This window comes from Pagrus major, chromosome 10 (genome assembly GCF_040436345.1).
Source record: "Pagrus major chromosome 10, Pma_NU_1.0".
NCBI classification, from domain to species: Eukaryota; Metazoa; Chordata; class Actinopteri; order Spariformes; family Sparidae; genus Pagrus; species Pagrus major.
The window spans coordinates 11,367,551-11,391,064 of NC_133224.1; the positions used below are offsets into that span (position 1 = coordinate 11,367,551).

Here is a 23,514-nt window from a genome sequence, read left to right on the forward strand (position 1 = left end):
TAAGGCTATACAAATTTCCAGATAAATAATGCATGATGTTCAGTGCTGAGAAAAGTAGACGGTTATAGCACAGTCTGTAAATAAGAGGCGGCTGTTAGTCATTTCGGTGTTCTGGGCTCCCCTAAGTCCCTGAAAATAGTCTATGGATGTTTAAGGATTAAAGGCACCCTGCTGTGTTGGTGATGGAAGGGAAGGATTAAATATAGTTGGTTGAGTCAACATATCAATTAGTTAGTTTTTTAATAGAAGTCTGGCTATCTTTGATCAATAGTTGTTAGTGCGGATACATGCATGAATCACCTTTTCACTACCAACTGTAGACATCGATACAAAGATCCTATTAGATGGGATGCATTACTTTAACAGACGTAGGCCATTATCATCATGTTGGTAAATGGAAACTGTCTGTATTGCACGTTTTTGAAGTCTGCCAACTTAAGTAACCCTGAGGTAATAATGACTATGAACAGGAAAATGAACTAAGCAGAAAGATATGAGCAGGGCTTTGACAACCTCTTTTTCAGAATGGAAAGAGACATTATTATCCAAAATAAAACAGCAGACCCAAATGCATAAATTGGCCTTGAAAGGGTTTAAAGATGCAATATGTAAAGTTTCTGCATCAAACGAGTAGTAGAGTTTGTAGAGTGTTGTAGTTAAATTTTCCTAAACGTTTCCCAAAATGTTAAAATCCAGAGTAATCTGTAATTTTCTTGAAGATAACACTTGGTCTTACGCCTGAAGGAATTCGACAAACGTGGCTAAATGTTACGAGAATAAAACTTTAAAACATTACCTCATCTGTGAACCTTTCTGCCTGAGTCGCGTAGATGGATTTTAATCAACAATGGTGGTTGTTTAACGCTATTTACACCCTTTTGTTTTGATTGAGAGACCTCTAGTAGCAGAAATTACATGCTGTGCATTAACTGGAAATAAAAGAAATCCAGCCTAATTTTCTTCAATCTAAATGTTTTATATGTACCCTCTGGTGAGAGCTGTTTTTGCTTTGTCACTGCTTACCAAGAATATAGTCTTCATGATATTCGACCCGGTCTTTGTGTTTCTTGTTATCACGAACACCCCAATCTGCTCTAGTGTGGGGAAACATTTGCTCCTGAGAGTGTTGACACTTCGGGAACATTTTGTAACACTGTCAGCCAAAACCTGACACAAAAAGTGTTGTTGAGGAAGTGATATTTTCAGCGTTCTATCAGTGCTCACTAATTAGACCGGCAAAAGGGTTGTTCATTATGCAGCTGCAGTGTTTCTATAGGAATATAAATTGAAGGTCACAACTTGAGCGTTCATCTCCAGCAGCACTATGGTTCCCTTTCTCTCTGCTTCAGTTCTTGCTGTTTGTCTTCTGAGTTCCTTTCTACTCTGTAATGCGGCTTCTTTTATGTGTGCTTCACCTTTAGGGTTTATATACTTTTGGTCCGTTGGTCTTTTTTACACCTCAATTGATTTCTCTTTTTATTTCACTGCTCCTCAGACTGTTTGAGCTGTATAAACCGTGGCCTCATACATAAAAGCAGACAGCCGCTGCATGTTGCTCTTCACAAAAATAGCAGAGCTCCTGATCTCTTTAAACCATGAGTCAGGACCCAAAGTGAGTCATTGTTGGGAAGGATACCAAGTCATTTGATATCAACAGTCCACAGTGATGGAAGGTAACTAAGTGCATTTTACTCGCGCACAGTTTTTCTGTGTGGCAGGGGCACACTGTGGGTTGTACTTGATCCCCAGCTGTGTTTGGATGGGTGGTGCATGTCAAAGCGTCATCCACATGAATGCCAGGACACAAGGTTTCCCAGAAGCACGTTGCATTGTAGTAACATGGCTACTGTCCAAAGAAAAAGCAACTGTAAGAATCCCTATTTGACCTAGAAACCCTGATCTCAGTGCTAAGTTAAACACCTGGTTGTATTGATAAGAAGGCAGGTTTTGTTACGTACTGATCCGTTCACTCCTGTTTTACCTCGGTTCCTATCACACTCCCTCTTCACCGTCTTTGCCTCCTCCATAATTCCTTTCCTTATTCCTTATTCCATTTTTTCTGGAAAAAATCCAGCCCAGTGGCAGACCCACGTAGCATGGTCAAAGCGAGGTTTAGAGAACCAATCGGTACGTTGATGGTGCCATTTTTCAGTATTAGCTTCTGAATTATAAGCTAAAGCTACTGCCAGTTTTAATAAAAGATCTGAATACGTCTCATGATATTAGATGATGATTAAACCAAAGTTAATTTAAAACTGTTACATATTTTGCTTCAATATAATAAAGTTAAAGTGGCCCTGACGGTTAAATGAAGTTGCAGGTAATTAGTAATGAGATGTGATGAGTTTGTTATCCAAGCCTGGGTCTCCACACACTGAGGTCACAGCAAGACTGAGTTTCATGTTTCATTCCCGAGTTAAATAACATTTTGAAAAACTTTCATCTACCCCAGCCTGCTGTGAGTCTCTTCATTATAAATACAACGCTGACTCTCTTTTGCAAGTTAGCATTCACAGCGCATCCATGAAACCTGCTGCCGAGCCGGTGGTGGAGAAGATATTAAACTACACATCAGCTCGAAAACAAAAATGATATCTCACTTCTGACACGTCAACAAGCATCCACTGACTTGAGTTACAGGCGGCCGACAGAACTGCCATTAGAAGTTGCTATCATCAAAACACACCGGCGGAAGCTTGTCTGCTGAAACGGTGGACTAAAATGATCCAGCATGTGTATCCAAATTGAATTAATCATACTGCCAATAGAAAAAGTGCTCTTCTCTGTAACCTGTTTTTGTTGTAGAATATCAGCTCCTGCTATAATTTTAGACCAAATAGGTTCAAATTCTACTTTGGTGTGTGTCCATATGATGGGGAGAAGTAATAGTGTTTATTGAGCTGGGATCCCAGAGTGAAACTATGAAGTCCTAATGTTTGCTCAGGCTCTAAAAGGTTGAAGATCCCCTGCTGCTTTATGCTATTTCAAAACTCTCCGGAGGAGCTCTGGTTCAGTGGTTTGCTGCAAAACTGCAAACATGTTGCAAGATCACTGATATGTATTTACAAAATTTGGGATAAAAGGTGCTGCAGTTTGCATTCAGATGTTTTTATACGCTGTGTAAAAGCATTACAGGATCTCACATGACTATGTCGTACTAAATCTGTCTCAATATCTCACCCAACATACTAAGAGAGACGATCATTCGCAGCAAGTTCAAGTATAATTAACAGAGCAGACCAGACACCTGCTAACAGAGGCTCAGGCGACACACTCTGTGGGTTTGGAGTACATCACGAGTCGTTTAATGCGTCACAGGCCTACTGCTTAAGAAATCCCAAAATACCACTAAGTGGCTATCTGTTTTAATAAGCTTGTCTCATGGTCCCTGAAAGAGCCTGAGACAGCCTTATTTTAGCTAGTGCAGGCCGCCATTTGTTGAGTCACACGTTAGTTATGGCTCCTGGTGGTACAGACACTGTATTACAGCATGGTTATTTTAAGAATATTGAAAAATGAATTGTTATCCAATGAGTTATTTTGTGTAGGTGTCAATTTATCTTACCCTTTTTGGTTTCCTACATTTCCTAGAATTACTTTTAGCCGTGCCCCGGAGAGCAGTTTGAACTCTGTGTATCAGCTGGGATTGACATGTAAAGTGGTTGGAGCCAACGCTGTATTTCAGAGCACTTGAGAAAACCTGTCAGTCCTTTTTAAGTCAAAACACAACTAATGTTGTAGTTGTAAAGCATTGCTTTCTGTTCCACTGCTGTTAGTGGGAAAGCAGTGATTTTACAGTAAACGTTCTCTCTGTGAGCTACTGAAGGTTTTTTTGAAATTTTGAGAAAAAACCTTTCCTTTCTGGCAGCTGGCTCAAAGAATTATTTACTGTTCATGCTTTGGATCTGAACAGAGTGTTCACCCATTGAACACTGTAGTTATTGTAGATTTTGACAACAGTGCTGCATTCTCCCCAGTGGCATCCTTTGTTTAGATGTCTGGAAAGTTCAGCACCATGGCCAGAGGTCAACTAAGCTGAGACACATCAAGAATGTCCTCCCATTACTGACTTTTAAAGTTTGTCTGCCACATCTCAGAGCTTAAAAAGGACTTTTCCTCCCTCCTCTTCTTTCTTTCATATTTTTGTGGTATAACATTTTTTTCATGATTAAATGAAGAATCACAGATGAATTAAAGGGGAACTATGTTAATATTAACACTATAGTAAAGTAATAATACAAACTCTATAACTGAATAAACAAGCTGTTCTCAGAGGAAAATAAGGTCCCCAGAACACTGTTTGAAGCTAGGAAGGTGGCAGGGTCCGCCACATGTAAACAAAGTAAAACAGTATGGGCATAAAAAAATTGGTCAATTAAGTTATTTCTCTTCTGATTTAAAATGTGTTTCCTAGAACTACATAGTGCACCTTTAACAAGGACTCTGACTCACATGCAAAACTGCCTTTGTCAAATTATTAATTCATGTTTCGGCAGATTTCTTCTTCCTATTACCTGATTTACATTTGAAATATTTCCAGGCACAGATCTGCTGATGAACTGGAAGGTGGAAATTGCTCTGCCGTGGGGCAGTGATAGGAGTTATTACTGGAAAGATCAGATTTTTTATTTCACTGAGGGAAAAAAGCCCCGTGGCAAATGTCAAACACTGATTCCAGATTTGATTTTTAGGCGCAGCCGTGAAATAGTTACACACAAATCTGTTATCTTTGTAATGCGAGACAAGAGTGTGTGAGAGAGACTAACCATTCAGACTACTTTTCCTTTTGGAAGTAAAACATGTGCAATATATTTCATGGCTGTAAGGGCCACTGGGACTGGATGAAGATGGTTGTCGTGATGAATAGTCATCGGCTGCTTTAAAGGTGCAATATCTAAGAATTGGCCACCTGTTGAATTCAAACAACTAGGGGCAGCAAATCACTAGAGTTACCGCTAACTGCTGCTAACTGTAGCCGCCAGTAGTTTGTAGGCTAAGTTAACCGTGCAGGTAGCAGTCGTTTTAACTGACTCTGCCCGGACTGGGACCCCGGAGAATTGTAGCAGTTGTTTACTAGTGGACCATCACCTATTGAGGTAGAATGCGATTAGGGGCTAGCTGGTTAGCGTGCTAACTTCAATAGATATCCCTGTAACATAATACATAGATGTCTTTGAAATAACGTCAAAGCTGTTTTTTCTTCACATCCTGTTGATACATTTAGTTGTTTTCTGAATGTTTTAAACTAAAATACTTCCATAGTGCACCTTCAATCAAAGGAAATAAAGAGAAAATTGCAGTAAATGGAGACGATCGCGAGCGCTGCCGCTGCTCATTGACCTGCTCATTCTTCCTTAATAGATGCAGCCAGAGAGGGATGCAAAGACAAGAGAGGAAACAAAGGCATTCACACGGTGGCTGCCCTGCTGACCTCCAGCCATCGAACCAATCGGCGTGCACTGTCATAAGATCATCGACAGCCAACTGAGAGCAAAAACATCTCGACAGCGTGACACCGGATCCGTTTGTGCGCGCGTGAACATTTGTTTTCCTCCTCCATCTACACGCGTGCCACTGTTTGTTTGACTGGTGCATTTCAGGCCTCGGGATCAGGAGAGTTGCATTGTAAATGTTTGCTTGAGTTTGTGTGTGTCGGCTCGTGGCTGCCTTTGGGTTGGTGTGAAGAGCAGAGGTGGGTGTGTTTGTTTGGGGTATTTCTTGTCTTGTCTGCTTGAGTAAATTTGTAGCCGATACGAGTGTGAGAGGTCCCCTACATGTCTATGTGTGTGTGTGTGTGTGTGTGTGTGTGTGTGTGTGTGTGCGCGCATTGGCTCCTCAGGCTGAGCGTGTGTGTGTGTTGATCTTGTTTATGTGTCCGGGCCAGTGGTTAAGGCGTGACGGATGGGGAAAGGGAAGACAGAGGAGGAGAGGAGAGAAAAGACGAATGACCTGACAGCTCCCCTATTCAACTCCTAATCACAGAGGGAGCGTGGAGGCTGCGTGTGACAGAGGGAGGCAGTGTTTGTGTTGGGGGGGAGACTGAGATCAGGTGTGTGTGTTGTGTATTTGTGTGTAATGCCGAGCGCTTTTAGAAATGTCTCTAAATCTGCCCCTGTACTGTCTCTTACACTTTCTATTCTTGAACAGTTTTAGATAAAGCAACTCTATATTTGCCTCGAGATATTAAAAAAATTTAACCAACAAAACAGTGATATAAAGTCTAGCTTGTGTGCCGCATGAGAGAGAAGAGGAAAATGTTTGTGATCACCACAAAGATGCTTTTTGAAGACATGGGTCTGTATTCTGTACTGCAGAGGGCCTGATCCCTACCGGGAGCGAGAACAGAGCAGCACTGTTTACAAGGGAGCTTTGGGGTGAGCGGGAATCCAGGTGAGCTGTAGATCAGAGACATCCCACCAACACAGGATTTTGGTTTTATAGGCAGACATCAGGATATGAAATCTAATTTAAGCCAATACAAGGAGCCAGTGGAGGAAGTGCAGGGATCAGTGTGAGGTCCTGAGTTTCTGGGTTCAGTTAGACGAGACTTCCACTATTCAGCTGCATCAGTAACAGGTCTGTGTTACAACCATGGCTCTATATGTTTGATGTGTTTCATACATGCAGCATTCTTTCTCTCTCTGTAGTCATCACACTATCTGATTTGGTTACACAACACAAGTAACAGCCTCTCAACACGGAAAAATCTGAATCTGCAGAGTAACTTGTAACTAAAGCTTTCAAATGAGTGTAATGGAGTATAAAGTAGCAGAAAATGGAAATACTCAAGTAAGGTACCTCAAAATTGTACTTGAGTACAGTACTTGAGAAAATTGTAGTCAGATCCATCACTGGTTATTTAGTTATACATTTTAACACTAAGATTCTTATTTTGACTGCATTTTTACTCACTGATGTTTCTAAATATCAGTTATCAGTCTCCTAGATTGAATAAAAATCTGTAGTAATGTAATAGTAAATAATAAGCAGAGTGTTCTTGAATTTGATCTGCAGGGTTCACAAAAACAGCCCTTTCTTCGACCTTTCTATCATCAGAAGTTCATCTTTTACTTGACATTTGCAGAGAACAGTGGCCCCAATGACCTCTTGCCATATTGCAAGGCAGCATTTGATGCACACCCTGACCCTAAACTTGACCTGGGTCTCCTATGTATTTATATCCAGAGTCAGCGCCAGGTATTCTCATATTGATTTGAAAAAGCATAATATGAAATTGAGGGTGTGTGGGAAGATGGTGGGTCTAAAAGTGCAGATTAGTGTCAGTAAAGATGGAGACTTTACTTCAGGCTTGAATATAACTGGGGTTTATACTGGCACTCCTGAAGCAAAGGCAAAAGAAGAGGATTTGTGTAAAATATGATCTTGTATATGAAAACATAGGAGCCACCTTGACATTATGATTGATTTCCAGGTATAAACACAAACCCCTTCATCACTTCAGAGAGAATATGCCCATGTTGTACTATGTCCACATCCCCAGCAGCTCCAAACACGACAGTGTTTAATTTGCCTGCTACTTTAAAGTTGTAAAATTTTACACACGCAGAAAAAGTAGGAGCAGTCTGGAAGGTAACACCTGTTACTGTTTTTTTTTTTTTTACCCCGCCTACTCGTCTGATTTGCGAAGTGAAAAATGACATCCAATCCCGGTGTAGACAGATTGTAGACAACGAGAACACATAAAATAGCAGGTGATATATTTTTTTACCTCTCCAAGATATCCAGACTGCATTTTACTGTCAGGTGTAAATTCAGTCTATTAAATCTGGATGCAGGATGTCAACTTTGGCACTCCTGAAGCAAACAATTACGATAAATGATGTTAGCATTTTCAGCACATTGCTAAAATCTAACTAATATAAAGTGAAACAAAGAACTTTTAGCGACCTGAAACCAGTGTTTAAAGGTGGCTTTGTGTTGAGCTGACTCGTGTTTGCAGTCAAGCCAGCGGCCTGGGACATCAATACTTACCTAACTGTGTTACTTTGGCGATCATCAGTAAAGCTGATTGCAACAAGAGTGATAATGACCGGCTCTGAGCAGAGAAGCAATAAAACAGCCTTTTCAAGCGCTGTGTGAATAAAAATGGGGATTGTCCAACCTGAAAATAAGTACATCTGGTACTTTTTGCACCAAAATGAGACGGTGACTTCTGACTTTGAGGTGTGTGTGTGTGTGTGTGTGTGTGTGTGTGTGTGTGTGTGTGTGTGTGTGTGTGTGTGTGTGTGTGTGTGTGTGTGTGTGTGTGTGTGTGTGTGTGTGTGTGTGTGTGTGTGTGTGTGTGTGTGTGTGTGTGTGTGTGTGGGCTGAATTGTTCGCCAACATGGAGAGCGTGGGTGTCTGTAAATGAGCCTACGAGGACATGAATCCACACTGAGACGTGTTTACTTTCCTACTAAAACTAATAGAGTACTGGAAGGTGTGTGTCTGTGTGTGCGCACAATCTGCATTTGAGAGCAGGAGCCAGTATCATCACTGAAGAAAGTGTGTGTGCTTGCGTGTGTTTTGCATGCTGCGTGCATCGCTCTGAGAGCTGTAGCCAGGCGAGTGTTACGGGGCATCCAAATCAGGGAAGGGCCTCTGTTGTGTGTGTGTGTGTGTGTGTGTGTGTGTGTGTGTGGTTGTGTGATATCACTGAGAACAGGATGAAGAATGAGAGAAAAATGCTGAAGAGCTGCTGAGCGGTGGAAAGTGTGTGGGGGATTTTTTTGGAGTGTGTGTTTCACATCATTAGGGTAAAATAAGGAGAAAGAGTAAAGGGACTCTGTGTTTGTGTGTGTGCGTGTGTTAGTGTGCGTGGTAGCCACAGGCATACAGAGCAGCCTGATAATGAACACATTGATCTGGTACAGCGGAGAGGGAAAGGACAACCCTTCGTGTATTAATGGCGTCTATTTTTCCTCTCCATTGTTTTTGAGTCTTTCATTAATAGCGGCTGTTGCAGTTATTTGTCTCTCATTCCCTGTCTCTGCCCTCCTCACGTTTATTCTTTATTTATACCTTTTGATTGATTTTCGCCCCTAATGCTCACTTATTAAGTTTGTTTACACGTATGAATTATAAATGAAGATGGCATCAAACACAGAAAAATGAGGGAGAATTCCAAACTTGTGCAGGTGAAACGTTGAAACGCCTCAAGGTCCAGTAAAAATACAAAACCTCTCCTGCTCTGCTTTTATTTTTTACATTTTTCTCCTTTTTGTTTTACTTTTTCTGTGTTCGTTTCCAACCTTTACCTGCATCCTTGCGGTATTGTAAATGAGGAAAATATTCGCCGTCGGTAAAGACCTCTGGGACACAAAGAAATACTTTTATTTTCTCAGACATAAAATCATGCTTCTAAAGGGAAATGGTTCAGGATTTTCTGAACATGCATAATTGCTTTCTTGCAGAGCATTGGATAAGGTGGTTAATACCACTCTGACGTTTGTATGGTGAATATAATGCTACTTCTAGTTAGCTTAGCATAGCATAAAGTCTGGAAATGGGTCAAAAGCTAGCCGGGCTGTGTCCAAAGGTTAAATTCCCCGAGCAGCACTTTACACATTGTTTTTTTTGTTAACAAGTAAGTTCACAAACGAGTAAAGTGAGGTTAAGCTGCTGTTGGTGTCGATTTAGCTAACTTACTGTCTGTTTTGCAATTAGAAACCCCCTGTCACATGAACACTCCCAGCAGCTTTAATCAGTGAGCTCAGCGGCGCTGGCAGGCAGATTTTATTACCTCTGAACAGAGCCAGGCTAGCTAACACGCTACCTCCTGTTTATAGTCTTTGTGCTAAGCTACACATATTCAGCATCCAGACATGAGAGGTGTTCATCAATTGCCATTTTTAAACTGGAACTTAATACTGTACATTTACTCAAGTATTGTACAAGTATGTGGAGTACTTCCATTCCTCTACATTTTGGAGGAAAATATTGTACTTTTTAAAAAACATGTAAGCAGTAGACCAGTACAGCACCTACAGTAAGCAGCTTGCTTTGCCAGTCTGCATTTGGCTGTCCTTAAGTCAAAGCTCTTATTTTGAAATGCATTATAGGAATGTACACACCGATTTCACATGGCTGCGACTTTTTCTCAAGGACGAAGGCATGTTAGGCAGCGGAATATACTTTCATACAATTAAGTTGGCGGATGCTATAAATAAGAAAGTGAGACGTCTGAAGGTTTCTGTAGGAGTTACAGCATTCAGCAGAAATCTCTTTCTGTTTTGGTCCACAGCTTGTAGCCCAGGGCTTGGCAGTGCAGCACAGCTATGTGAATCCCTGGGCTCTCTTCTCTTTCTCCTCTCCAGCTCTCCTCCCTGTAGCAGGAGGCTGAGAATACAGTGTCATCTTGTGTGTGTTTTTTGCCTGCGTGCCTCAGACAATACAATCCTCTCTCCTCGCTGGGAATATGAATGCCTGGAAAGACACACACACTTTGTCTCTTTTTTCTCTCAATATTAATGGTGCTCCATTGGTTCTATACATCGACGAAGCAGATGTCTCTTTCATCTGCTGTATCTCCCTCTCTGGAATTTCCTTTGTCAACTGAATCTGTTTCTCTTGCGTTTATTTGTACCCTTAATAAAGAAGCATAGATGTAAAGCACTCTGCGCTCTCTGTTTCAATTATTATTGTATACATCCTTTTCTGGCTCCATTGGCATGACCAACATGCTTGTTATTCGCCCGAGCACATTGATCTCTCCGCTAGGCTACAACTCCCCCTGTCTCAGTGCCGGTAATGAGGTGTGTGTCTGTGTGGTTTGTTTATCGCCCAGCCCTCCTCTCCCAATTATGGGATTCCTGAGTGATTGTGTTGCAGCAATTATTTCAAGTCACTCTGGGCTTGACTGTCAGCTAAACGCCCAAATTGTGGTTGTAAATTCAGTCCATCTGTCGATTTATATATTTTGTATGTGTGTACATGTACTTTTTTTTGTACCCTTACTTATGGACTATATGTTTAGATACTGAGGGTTATATTACATCCGGACCTATGAGTCCCAGGAGGTCCTTGCTCTAAGTGCATTTATAAACGAAAGGGATAGTCGCATGCTGGGTCATGAGTGGCAGCTGTTTTCTTCTCCTTCAATGCCACTTAAGACTCTGGCATTTTGAGTCATATGCAGAGAGACTTTTAGCAAACTTTAAGAAATAATCTTTTCACACAGTTTACGTTCCTTCACTTCCTACCCTCCCTCGGGGGCATTAAACAGCGACAAACACATCTAAAGCCTCTCTAAGAATATATTAGCATATCCTCCTTTCACTCAATCCCTCAAACTAACACTCCCTCGATTCCCTTTTCTGCTTCTCTTTCTACTAATCTCTCCCCACTTCCCCTTTTTCTGTCAGTCTCCCTCCCATTTTTCACATTCTCCACCTCCAATAACAATCTCTCCTCTACCCGCGTTGTTAAGACGGGGCTTACGAGAGTGAAAAAAATAAAAATAATAAAGCGGCAACAAATCAAGTTATGAAATTAACTCCAACAATTACATCTCTTCCCTCTCTCTTCATTTCTCATTCGCACTCCCTCTCTGTGTTTATTCGGAGAGCTTAATTGGCGTGATAATTCTTTTGAGGCAAACGAACAACAAAATAGAAATGGATTGTAATTACTTTCAACAGTTGACTCTCTCCCTCTTCCCTGTGTGTGTGTGTGTTTGTCTCTTGAAGCTGAGACTAAGCAGTGTTTAACGTTCTGTTATGTAAATGTGGTTATGTGATGCCGCTATTTGTGGGTTCACCAATGTGCTGGTTAATCTTTGTGTGCACTTTCACAAATATCTACACCGAGCTCTTCTATATTCTGTATTGTTTTCGTGACTCTGTTGCTTCTCTGTACTATATGTCTCTTTGAGACAACAAATTAAAAGTCTCCTTCTCTCTACCCTTCTCTCCATCTCTAGACCAACATCCCGTTCCTCCAGAACGTTCTGTCCAACCACCAGTTCCTCCACTCCACCGTGGACACCCAGTTCATCGATGAGAACCAGGAGCTCTTCAACCTCAAACCCACTCAGAACAGAGCCCAGAAACTCCTGCATTACCTGGGTCAGTGTTTAAAAATCACAGATCAACTCAGTGATTGATATTGTTCTGCACAGTTCAAAGATTTGTAGTCACTGTGTGATAAATATTGTCCAAGCTGTTTGTATGCTGCACGAATGACTATTTTTAGCAGCGTCCTGGTTCCCTCTACACAAAGCCTATGGGATTTTTATATTGAATTTTGGATTATTGCAGTAAAACACGTTTTGTTCAGCGAGATAATCTTCACAAATGAGCACCACTTTTATGGTTTTTAAAGCGTGTATATATAGTAATGATTCACTTCACACTAACTAATATTAACTCAAAGATTGAACACAAACAGGGGACCAGCCTCAGACCGCTGTTTTATAGCCCTCATTATTTTTATTTTATTATTCTTTACTGACATTATTGTTATGCATCTGACATATTATTCTCTATTTTTACACTCGTATCCAGGTCATGTGATGGTAAATGGACCAACCACCCCCATCCCAGTCAAGGCTAAGCCTTCCTCCACAGATCCCGTCATCCCTCCCGTCACCATGGGTGAGTCGAATGCAGTTCAGCCTCTCACAGTTCATTGTGCATCTTCTATCACACATATTCTGCTACCCCCAGTCACAACTCCTAAGATGCCTTTTTATAAATGAACAATCAAAGTTGAGATTTTACACTGCACCAAAACAGGCTCTTTTTTTTTTTTTTTACTGCGCTTCAGCAGTGAAATAATTAAATCCCTGTTTTCACAGTGTAGGGTAACTGATAATTAAATACTATATTAAAACCTATAAAAACAAGTGTTGTCACTAGAGAATGTCATGTACTGGTACCATAATAACTTCCCGATGTATCATCCTTATTGCATTTATTACATCTGGACTAATTTAGCAAGGCAACGCCGCTGCAAGGGTGAGGGGTTTCATTTCCCCAAGGCACCCGTGCTAAAAATGTAAACACTTGTGGATCTGTAGGGCACTTTGGATAAAAGCACCCGCCGAATGACAAATGGGCTGTCGAACAGTCTGATAGCTGTAGGCGCAAAGGCCTTCCTAAATGGCTCAGTTTAGCACTCGGGGAGGAGAAGAGGTTCTGGCCCAGAGTGCCTGGCTGAGCTGTGAGTACAGCAGTGAGAGGGTGCAGTTCATTGTTTGTGAAGGCAGAGGTTCTGTGGCTCTCACCTCGCTCTGCACCAGCACCCCTGGAGTCTCACAGGAAAGGCCGACGGCCAAGCTCGGCTCTTTGAGGAGCATGTTGAGCCACTTAAAGTCTCTGGAGTCGGTTCTAGGTTTCTTTTTTCTTGCCTACACTAAGCGTATTGTCTTTTTTTAAATGATAATGCAGCTTTTATCAGCATAAAAGATAAAATCAAATATTTTCATGTTGCGGGGCAATTAGCTCCCAAAAGAAAAACCTTTTTTGCTAGTGTTATTTCTGTTTCCCTGGAAAAACACAGGGTTTCACTACTAACTGGAAAAGAAGTCAGTAAACTCCCATATATATCCCAATAGTTTACTACTCCAGCAAACTAGCTGACCCTTAGTAATGACCTAGCAACAGACACAAATTCGAGTCCCTGTTGCCATTATCTGACGTTAAGATATCTGTTGAAAAGAACATTTTTTCCGTGGACAAATTTAGCTACTACAGCCGCAAATTTCACATGCATTAATTAAGCTAGTAGTGCAGATACACCCTGCCAGAGGCATTATAGAGACATTATATAGCCTGTGGACTTTGGCCCTTCTCACTCAGTGGATGAAGGATTAAGATTAACCTTTATCATCTCTTTTAGGAGAAATTTGTCTTTGGCAAATATAGAGAAGACTATCAACATACTGTACAAGCACACATGTACAATCAAACTACAGTAACACAGTATCCCACATACATCAATAGAAAAAAAAAAAAAATACACACCAAAAAAGTATATATGCACAATGCAGGAGCGTCAAGTAACATCAAGGCTAAACAAAACTTCTGTGTATTCCAAACATTTCCAATAACTCCAGAGCTTTGTAAAGCCCCAAAGTCAAAATTAATTGAAAACATTCATTTCAAAAGCTTTTTATCGAACCAGATATTCTCCTTCAATCCATATTTGTTGGCGGTTGGCCTTTCAAAAGCTGCACACAAGGGAGGCACACACCTGCATCAGTGGGGCGGTCTAAAAGTAATCTAGCAGGACCATAAACTCTAAATTACTTTATATCCATGTATGGGAGAGCTTCAGCAAAGTTAAAGTTTGGAAATTGAACTGAGCTCTTCAAATACTGACGCTTTGGGCTGGCCGGCCTGACCTACCAACCCAAAGTGTCAGCATCTGACAAGTTGGAAATGAGACTCGGCAATCAACTATCTTACAAATTGGACCTTTGAAATTCTGGTATCGAGTCGACCTTAGGTGGAATATTGATGAAATACTAATTTTACAATAATAGTAACGTGCTCAGTTTTACTATGACATGTTGTAAAAAAACGTAAAAATATCAAGAGAAATTGGCTCATTCTCCTTGATGTCACAGCCTGTGATGCACTTTTTGTCCCTCACTGCTACGCTCCAAGGTTCAGGGCACAAACTGGCATGAATTTATGCAGCTGCTCCTTTTGACAGCAACAAAAATAGTCAGCTGTATCAATATGACGTGTTTATCAGCCCCCCGTACTGCCTCAGCACATACGCCGGCGTGCCCGCTGAACAGAAATTTATAACAACATAATGTGAATATTATGAATCATAATCAGGCATAACTAATCAAATCTGACATCTAAAACCTGTGCACAGTAGAACGGAATAATGTGCGGTGTTTGTGTATGTCTGCATGTGAGTGAGTGTTTCTCCACTTGTTTACCCTCCACTTCTGTCTACTTATGCAAATCTTGTGTTGACAGCTTTCATTGCCATTGGGGAGCTCACCTCCACGACTGTACACCTATGCACAAAATAGCAAAGAAATGCGCTACACTGAGCAGGTATTCTATAGGCAGACACCCCACCTTCCCTTACCTACTGTACGCGGACAATGAGTTGGTTATATGCACCACAGGCACGCACGGAGGCATACCTAAAGCCTAGTAATGAGATTTGTAATGTGCTTATATCCTTTCTTTCATTCAACGGAGGGATTGAGAGAAGAGAGGGATTAGGCCTGTATTATCACACTCTGTGGAGGGAGGGACAGGGGCAGGGAAGGAGAAAGGGGTTATGAAAGGAGAAGAGAGAGAGGGTGTGGGCAGCGTATAATCCCTACATGTATATGTAGAGGAAATGGTCAGGTGGACGTATGTGATGGATGGATAAATTAGAGAAAGATGTATAAGGATGGGGAAGAGAGTGGGGAGAACTTTTATTGTGTGCCACCCAAAGAGAAGAGAGGAGCAAAGATCAGAACAACTCAAAACATCAGCTAAGGAGAAAGAGGGAGAACTTCCGGAGTTCCCTCAACACAGAGTACTCCAGAAAGATGGGCCGAGGATGTCCTGACAGAACCTGTTAAGTACTCAAAGGCCATTATTTTCTAATTAGGATTTGTAGTCTAAAACGTTCCCTCTGAAGGCTGATCGCTGCTGGTTCATCGATGGTGTAGGAAGTACACCTTGTTCCAATTATTGTCTGGATTTATTTAATGGAGGACATCTAGAGGTTAATCACCAGATGCCTCTGAGCTAGCTTTAGGAGGGATGACTAATAAAAGTGACGGACTGCTTCCCTCCTCCCAGCTCTGCACTGTATTTCCATTCTTCGGATTAAAGCAGGAGGGTAGTTTGCAGCACAATATGGAAAATACGTGCAAAAATGGACGTAATAAATTTGTTTTCCTTTCTCGTTTTTGTGTTTTTGATGCTTTCGTTAGCCGTCTTCAAACAGAAAGAGCTGTCGCCTGCGCCTCTCATTTATTTCATGTTTATTTATTTTACTTTACTTTTTGTTTAGGTCCAAAACTCATTTTCAGGTAGCTTTAAAAATGAGTCATCATGAGTCTTCAATTTGGCTTTCTGAAGCCTGAAGATACTCTGGATTTTCTTCAGGCATGTGTGTACTGCAGAGTAACTTTCTTTTCTGCTTTGTTCTTCTCTGTTCTAAGAAACATTTCTCTTGGTTGTTTGTTTCACACCTCCCATACAACTTTGTGGAAGAAAACAAATTCTGTATCTTTCACAGTACTGCCAGTCTAAGGTTTTTTGCACAGGCAGTATTATAGCAGTTATGGTAGCAAGCAAGCAATACAGAAATGCAAATTTAATGTAGATGCTTTGTTGCAGTGTAAGAAAAGAATATCTTATTCAAGATACAACTACTTTTGAAGGGGCACTTTACCCCAAAATCAAAACTACATATTTTTCCTCTTACCTGAAGTGCTAATCATCTATTTTTTTGTGTGAGTTGCTAAATTATGAAGATATCAGCAGCTTACTAAGCTACTTAAGCTAGCTAATGGCAGACATCTCTATGGCCGATATCTCCAAAACTCGGCAACTTGCACTAAAACAATCTAGATGGATAAACAGCGCTACATGTAAGGGAAAAATTTGCATTTTAGATTTTGGGGTGAACTGTCCCTTTATCCTGTAAAGGCTTAATTGATTATTGATTGACTGTTTCAGTACACTTGACTTGATAAAGCATTAATTAGCAGTCCAACCAGGATCGGCCAATTAAAAGCATCCTACACTCAAAGATACAAGACCTTTAACAGACATCAGCTCAGTACAGCGACAAGCCAAGCTGTTATTGCTCTGAGTTTGTCTCCCTACACAAATTGCAAATAAAGAAAACACCTCAGAGCACCGCAGCTCGCTCTATCAAGTCACATTAGCTGGTGTTGCGGAGCTGGAGGAGATGAGTGTAAAGCAAGGACCAGACAGGTGAAGGATATCGAGGGAAGAAGTATGTGATGACACCATCCTGGGAGGAAGAGGAGTGAAGTGCAAAAGAAGCTAGGGAGTGGGAGTGAGGTGTTTTTCAATGCAAAGAAAGAGTGTGCGTTTCTGTTCAAGTGGGTCAATTGTCAAGCTCAGCAGCCGCCTGGGACTTGTATCTCTTTACTACTCTTTGTGTCTGCCCGGCGCGATACGATACGCACACAAATCCACTCAAACGCTGGCTACCTTCCTGTAGGAGGCTGTCACACGCATAGGCCATTGTTTAGTCCCTGTAGTCCCAGTACAGATGCCCTCATTTCCACTGTATTGTGGTGAGGCGTATGTGTAAAAGAGTGGTGAAAAAAACATAGAAAGCAAGTTTGTAAAACTGAACGAGTGTGAGAGTGGAAGTGGGACTTTGACTATAAATAATTTTTTTATGTGTTTGTGTGTGTGGTGTGCTCCCCAGTCGCTGTATAACACACAGATCCTGATGATAAGTTCAAAGTGCCTGTATCTATTTGCAATGGCAATATGATTCACAGAGCTCGTCTAGTCTGTGTGTGTGCATGTTTGGACAAGTGTGTGTGTGTGGAGTTCATTTTGCTCATGCTGGCCTTGGAGACAATTATAGCAGAGATCATTTGTTTTCAAGGATGAGGTACAACAATAAAAGGTTAAGAGAGAGAGAGAGGAAGTAAGATGGAGGGGAGAGAGGGACAGAGGGTTGGAGGACAACTAGGCAGGCAGATAGTACCTCATTAACTAGTCTAATTGATTGATGATTGTTCACACTGCAGCAAAAATAGATCCCAATTCCACTTCCAATATTTGAATGCCTCTGGTTGTGCTTGTGTTCAATTGCCAGGCATGGAGAGAAGAGGAAGGGGGGATTAGGATAGAAGGTTGGTTAGCGCAGCTCCCACAGAGCGATGTCTCTGCCATGTTCAACTTGTTTGTTTTTGAGGACTATTTAGTTGTTATGAACTGGGAATGTCAGCGTCTGTCTTGGGGATTCAGCAGTGATTGTTATTCCTCCTTGTAGAGGCTTTTAGGAGACAGTATGCTTTGACACTGTACCTGACATCATAGTCTTATAAGCTAAACAGACACACTCATCTAATGCCAACACGTCCAACAGTCTTCATCCTGGGCTCCTCAGGGAGAGGATCCTGCCGGGTTTCTGAAACACTCTTAATGGATGTTGCTCTGTGTAGTTTACCTGTTTCTAGTTCATCTGTCAGTTTGTGTTACTACTGTCTTATACTTAGCCACACTAGCAGCATAGCTGCATGGATGGCAATCTCAGTCCACCGCTTTGGTCCACTCTGAAATATCACAACCACTACTGAATGGACTGCCATGAATCCATAGAGACATTTATGTTCTCCAGAGGCTGAATCCTGGTGGCTTTGGGGATTCCCTGACATTAAATCTAGCCCCAACAGCAGGTCAACATTGTCACTTATCCATTGAAATATCTCAACATCTGCTGGATGGACTGGCACTTATTTTTGTACAGACATTCAAGGTTTCCAGAGGATGAATCTTTATTACTTTTGAGGATACCCTGACTTTTACGTTTAGCATCATATTGAGGTTCACAAATGTGGTTTTGAGTGAAACTATTGGATGGCTTCCCATTACATGTACACACATTCATGTTCCCCACAGATGAATTGTGATAGCTTTGGCTACTTAGCAACTTTTAGCATGCTAACAAGCTAAACTAAGGAAGTGAACTTGGGGACTATTATACCAGCTGAACATCAGCATGCTGACGTTAAAAGTTTGCTTGCAGCACTGCTGTTTCTAACTTCACCTTCACAGGACTACTAGCATGGATGTAGACTCTTTACTGTAGTCTTGTTTTGTACTTCTTTGGCTGCTGCATACACAAACATGCCTGTTGGAAAGGTTTTAGACAAAAAATATTTCTGGAAATATATAAAACATAGCAAGATGTCAAAGAACATAGATTAGAAATGCTAGAAATAAACATGTATAAATTCAATATGATCCATCTGGAGCTGCCTCCACACTTTGGAAAATAGATTATGAATACCATATATGCTCCACTCAAAATCTGTGACACCATGACAGCTCTCTGATTGCTACGGTCGTGAGACACTTGACAGCCAAAAACAGACTTGCAGGCCAAATGAGAAATTAGGCATCTGAAAAGTGCAGCAGCAGCCATGCTGAAACCAGTTCACCTTCAGGTGGAAACTATGCAGTACCAAGCTCACTGACTTATTTCACTAAACAGTAGCTGCTTACTTTATATAGAAAACAACAGCTATATGAGTCACTGTCAGCAGTAGGAATCCATTTTCACAAATGGGTGGGTGGTGTGTCTAATAAGCCGGCTGCTGAGCTTATTCCTGCGTTCCGTTATAGTTGATCTACTTGAGCCGAGGTTGATTGGAGCGGCGATGAGAGGAGAAGGCGTCCGCCTCATTAGCAGAAGTTATGACAAACACTGCCCTGTTAAGAGCACAACTTGAAAGACGGACTGTTTAAATAACATCAGTTTACCTGCTCGCCTGGTGTCCTGTTAAAGTGGTTTAAATCATCTCTCCTGCCACACACTTAAGCAGCATTTAAAGTCAATAGACCACTTATGATCGTATAAATAAAGGGCTACTTGCACATTTCGTCCACTTGTTTAAGAAAATATGCAACCACCTGTTGAGCGCATGGTGGTAACTGCAGGTCCTTGTTTACTATAATTGTGGACTAATCATTATCAAGCATCAGCAGAATCTTGCTAAGTTAGGCGGAAAAGTTTCCTCAAGCATCTGATATTGATTCCTCACAAACTGCTATATCAGACATACCAACCACAAACCTACTTGCCTTTTATTTTCCCTCTGTATCATTCTCCACATTAACTTCCTTCTTTTCTTTTAATTTCCCTCTCCCCCCTTCACTACCAGGTGACCCTCCGCTAGGTTTCCGTGACGTGTTGCTGCGTGACGGCCCTGAGGGATTCGCTAAGGCCGTCCGTGCCCATCAAGGTCTGCTGCTGATGGACACCACCTTCAGGGATGCCCACCAGTCCCTCCTGGCCACCAGGGTTCGGACCCACGACCTGAAGAAGATCTCGCCATTCGTCAGCCACAACTTCAGCAACCTTTACAGCCTGGAGAACTGGGGAGGTTAGTTTCTGTGTGTTGAATGTATGTCCTGACAACACGCACACAACCAGTGAAACCACTAATTATTTTTTATACGCTCAAGTTTTTGTATGCTTTTATATGTGTTGGTTGGCAGAGTGGGCTAGCGGTTCCTTCATCTTTCAGTCTTTATGCCAGGCTAAGCTGACTTTCTCCTAGCTCCAGAGTTATTTTTTAGTTTACAGACATGAAATTGGTGCAATATGTAAAAATTGTGGTTGAAAACACTCAAAACTGTCCTACAGTTATCAACAGAATGTGAAGAAATAACACTTTTAGTGTTACGATGTCAATGTTATATGTTACGAGGCATGTTTAGCATGCTTACTAGCTAGCGCCGGCCTTTCCCAGTCGAAAGCTCCTGTGCTAGCAGTGTCAAAACCAACACTTCCGCGGTGCTACAAGCTCCCAGTCCAGACTACTAGCTGCTAACCAGCTAAAGGCAGCTATAGCTGGCAGCAGTTTGCGGTTATTCAGGTGATATGCTGCCCCCTATCAGTTGGGAATGAATTCAATAGGTGGCCAATTCTTACATATTGCACCTTTTAAAGCAACACCAGCATTTGCCATTCAGATTCACGATAACTGCGGAAATACTTTTAATATGTGCCTCATGCAAGCAGTCATGTAAGAAAGGCATCAGTTTCCCTCTTCCGATGGCTATCATATTAATTAAACTCTTTGTGTATGTGCTCCACAGTTTTAATTCATCTGAACAGCCATGCCTGCACTCTCAAGTCTTTTCATTCTTGCTGTAGATCTGTCCCATGTTTCATTGATGACAATGATTGTGCTTCTTTGTTTTTCCTGTGTGAGCTGTGAAAAATCACGTGCCATTGAAAACGTATCTCCTGCCTCCATCTCCTCTGCCACAAGTCAGTCTTCAGCGAGTTCCCTCGATAGACAATGATTGTACCTTTTGCCTGCCCTTGAATGAAAAGAGAAAATGATGCTTTATTGAAACTTGTTGGGGCATGAACAGTCAAATAGTGTCCCCGTATAATATGCAATTACTCTGAAATTGGCCAGAGAATGAAAATGCGTGCCTTGTGTTTGAACAGTTGGCGACAAGGCCAATTATCAACACTTCTTGATAATGGTCCTGTGTGAAGTGTGATTGTTATGAACTGGTTTCGATGAGTAAATTCACTTTCCCCGTTTGAACACTCTAAAACACTTAGGACACGCACATTTGTGGAAGAGATATGCCCAGTGAACCTCTTGAGGTTGAAACATTTAATTTAATGCTCAATTATAGTAAACTACTCGGAGCAATTGTGCTTATATTACTTGGAGTGCTTTGAGTAGATCACAAGAACAAACATAAGAACTAAACAACAAAAGCATGAAGTGAAAAGGGTTTCTGTTTCAGTGACAGTGCTCATCGTTAGATGGTCGAGCAAAGTGAGAAAAAAATAAAAAGACAGCAGAGAGAGAGAAACCTCCTCGGTGCTGTAAACCCTTCCTGAGATTAAATTCCTCCCGCTAGCCGATCATGGTGCACCAGTTAGGAGAAAGCAATATATTTCATTACTGTGGGAGAGCACTTTGAGCAGATCTCACATTAAGCAACTGTCTGCTCGTCTCATGTTTGAACAGATAAAAAGGTTACAGCTAAAGTAAATCATTGAGGAGATATTTTTGATAAAAGGGGCTTAAACGCTTCCCGACTTCCATCTCCCGGCACATCGTGATGCCATTATGAGGCTGACCAGAGAGGGATGACACGAATTCAGCTTCGCCATGTTTGAGCAGTAACATTAAAAGTAAATCTTTGAAGAGAGACTGTGAAAACTGGCAGTGAACTCAATCCGTCACTCTGGAGGAAATTGTTGAATAGGTGCCAGGGAAGGCCCTTGTACCTGTGTGTCTCATTATACTGAAACAGTTCTGAAAGGTGAGAGTGCTTTGATTAAGGGACATAAAGGCCTTTTTATCATTTAATTATCTTATATTTGAAGACTTGGGGGAGGGGGGGAAGGCTTCCACCTTTTCTCAGCCCACACCTATATTAAAATGTTGTGTACCATCATTCATAATCATGCAGAACACGACCTCACTGATAACTTTACTACTGAGGATCCTAACACTCTGCTGCAGCATCTCTCTCTGGCTTTCAGTCCAATTGGGCGATCGTTTAGGCTTTCAAAAACTGAATCTCCTGTTAGGGGACAGCAAGCTCACAGTATGGTCAGACATATCTATACTGTATGTTGTCTTAGTGAAAGAGCACAAAGTCAGCTTTCTACAGGTTTATTTGCTATTGGTTTCATCGGTGTGAGAAACAGGAAATTGTGCAAAAACAGTCAATAAAGCCTGATAGAAAGCATGCTTTGAGACCATTTTATGGGTGAACATTAAAGTTGTTAATTGACTTGGGGCTTCCTGATAAACTGAGACTTCTCATGGGTTTTGAAAGCCTAAACCAGTGCCACATTGAACTGTTTAAAAGCCAAAGAGAAGCAGCAGCACAGGGATTTTAAAAACTGAAATTATTGGTGGGGTGTGTGTATTATGCTTACTTTGTGAGGCAGCTGGATTTTCTTTAAAGCAGCATTATGTAACTTGTCTTCCCATAAAATAACAGCTTCAAAATCATGTTGATGGTACAGTGTCTTGTAATAGGGTGAATGGCGTCTTTAAGCTATGTGCTTGTGGCCAAACCACAGTAGTTCGAAGTAGAGTTGGGAATCATAGTAATTCACGATATGATACGATTCGTGGTATGTTTCCCACAATAATGATAGCAGTGTTTCCCACACAGGTACAGTCAGTAACAGCCGCCCAAGTATATTTGGTGACCCATTTAAGCATTTTATAGACGACTTTTACTTTGCCAATTCGTCTGTGAGAATGACGCCATCCACGATCAGTTTACCAGGTGACAATGATCCCTCGCTTTCCCCTCCTGTGTACCATCAATCACTCGTGGTCTGCAGACAGAGAAGACGGTCTCTGGTAAAATGAAATACGACCCCCTGGCCACAGGTTCACAGCCATTCTGTGGGAAACACTGGATAGTATCATGATACAGAAATTCTGCAAGAAAATGTTACATTGCAAAACAATCATCTAATGATGCATCATGTTGCCAGCATATCGATAATTGTATCACAAGAGGAAGTATCACAATATATTGCCGTAGCGATATTTTAACCCAACCCTAGTTTGAACCAATTAGCATCCCTTTAGGAACTACTGGCTGCCTCGGCCATGATTTAGACGTGACGACCTGCGACTGCAGTGGCGGCTCCTAAAGAGATTAGCATTGATGCTGCTATAGCATCTGTTACATCAGAACTGAAGAGTATATTTCATTTACAGAAGAGTAAAGAACGGCGCTGAAGGCTTTTCTCGAAAGGTTTCGGAAAGAGGTTGATTCACCAACTGTCTCTGCTGTTACTACTCTCCTACTGTTGATCTGATTG

The 23,514-nt window shown here is 41.5% G+C and overlaps 1 protein-coding gene across 2 annotated transcripts in view; it reads left to right on the top strand.

The window, feature by feature from the left end:
• Positions 1-23,514, top strand: part of pcxb (pyruvate carboxylase b) — a 307,003-nt gene that overhangs the window by 226,044 nt on the left and 57,445 nt on the right. For both annotated transcript variants that reach the window (XM_073474925.1, XM_073474926.1), the window contains exons 13-15: positions 11,921-12,065; positions 12,504-12,593; positions 19,847-20,068. In XM_073474925.1, the coding sequence (XP_073331026.1) occupies positions 11,921-12,065; positions 12,504-12,593; positions 19,847-20,068 (457 nt within the window). The remainder of the gene's footprint in view (positions 1-11,920; positions 12,066-12,503; positions 12,594-19,846; positions 20,069-23,514) is intronic.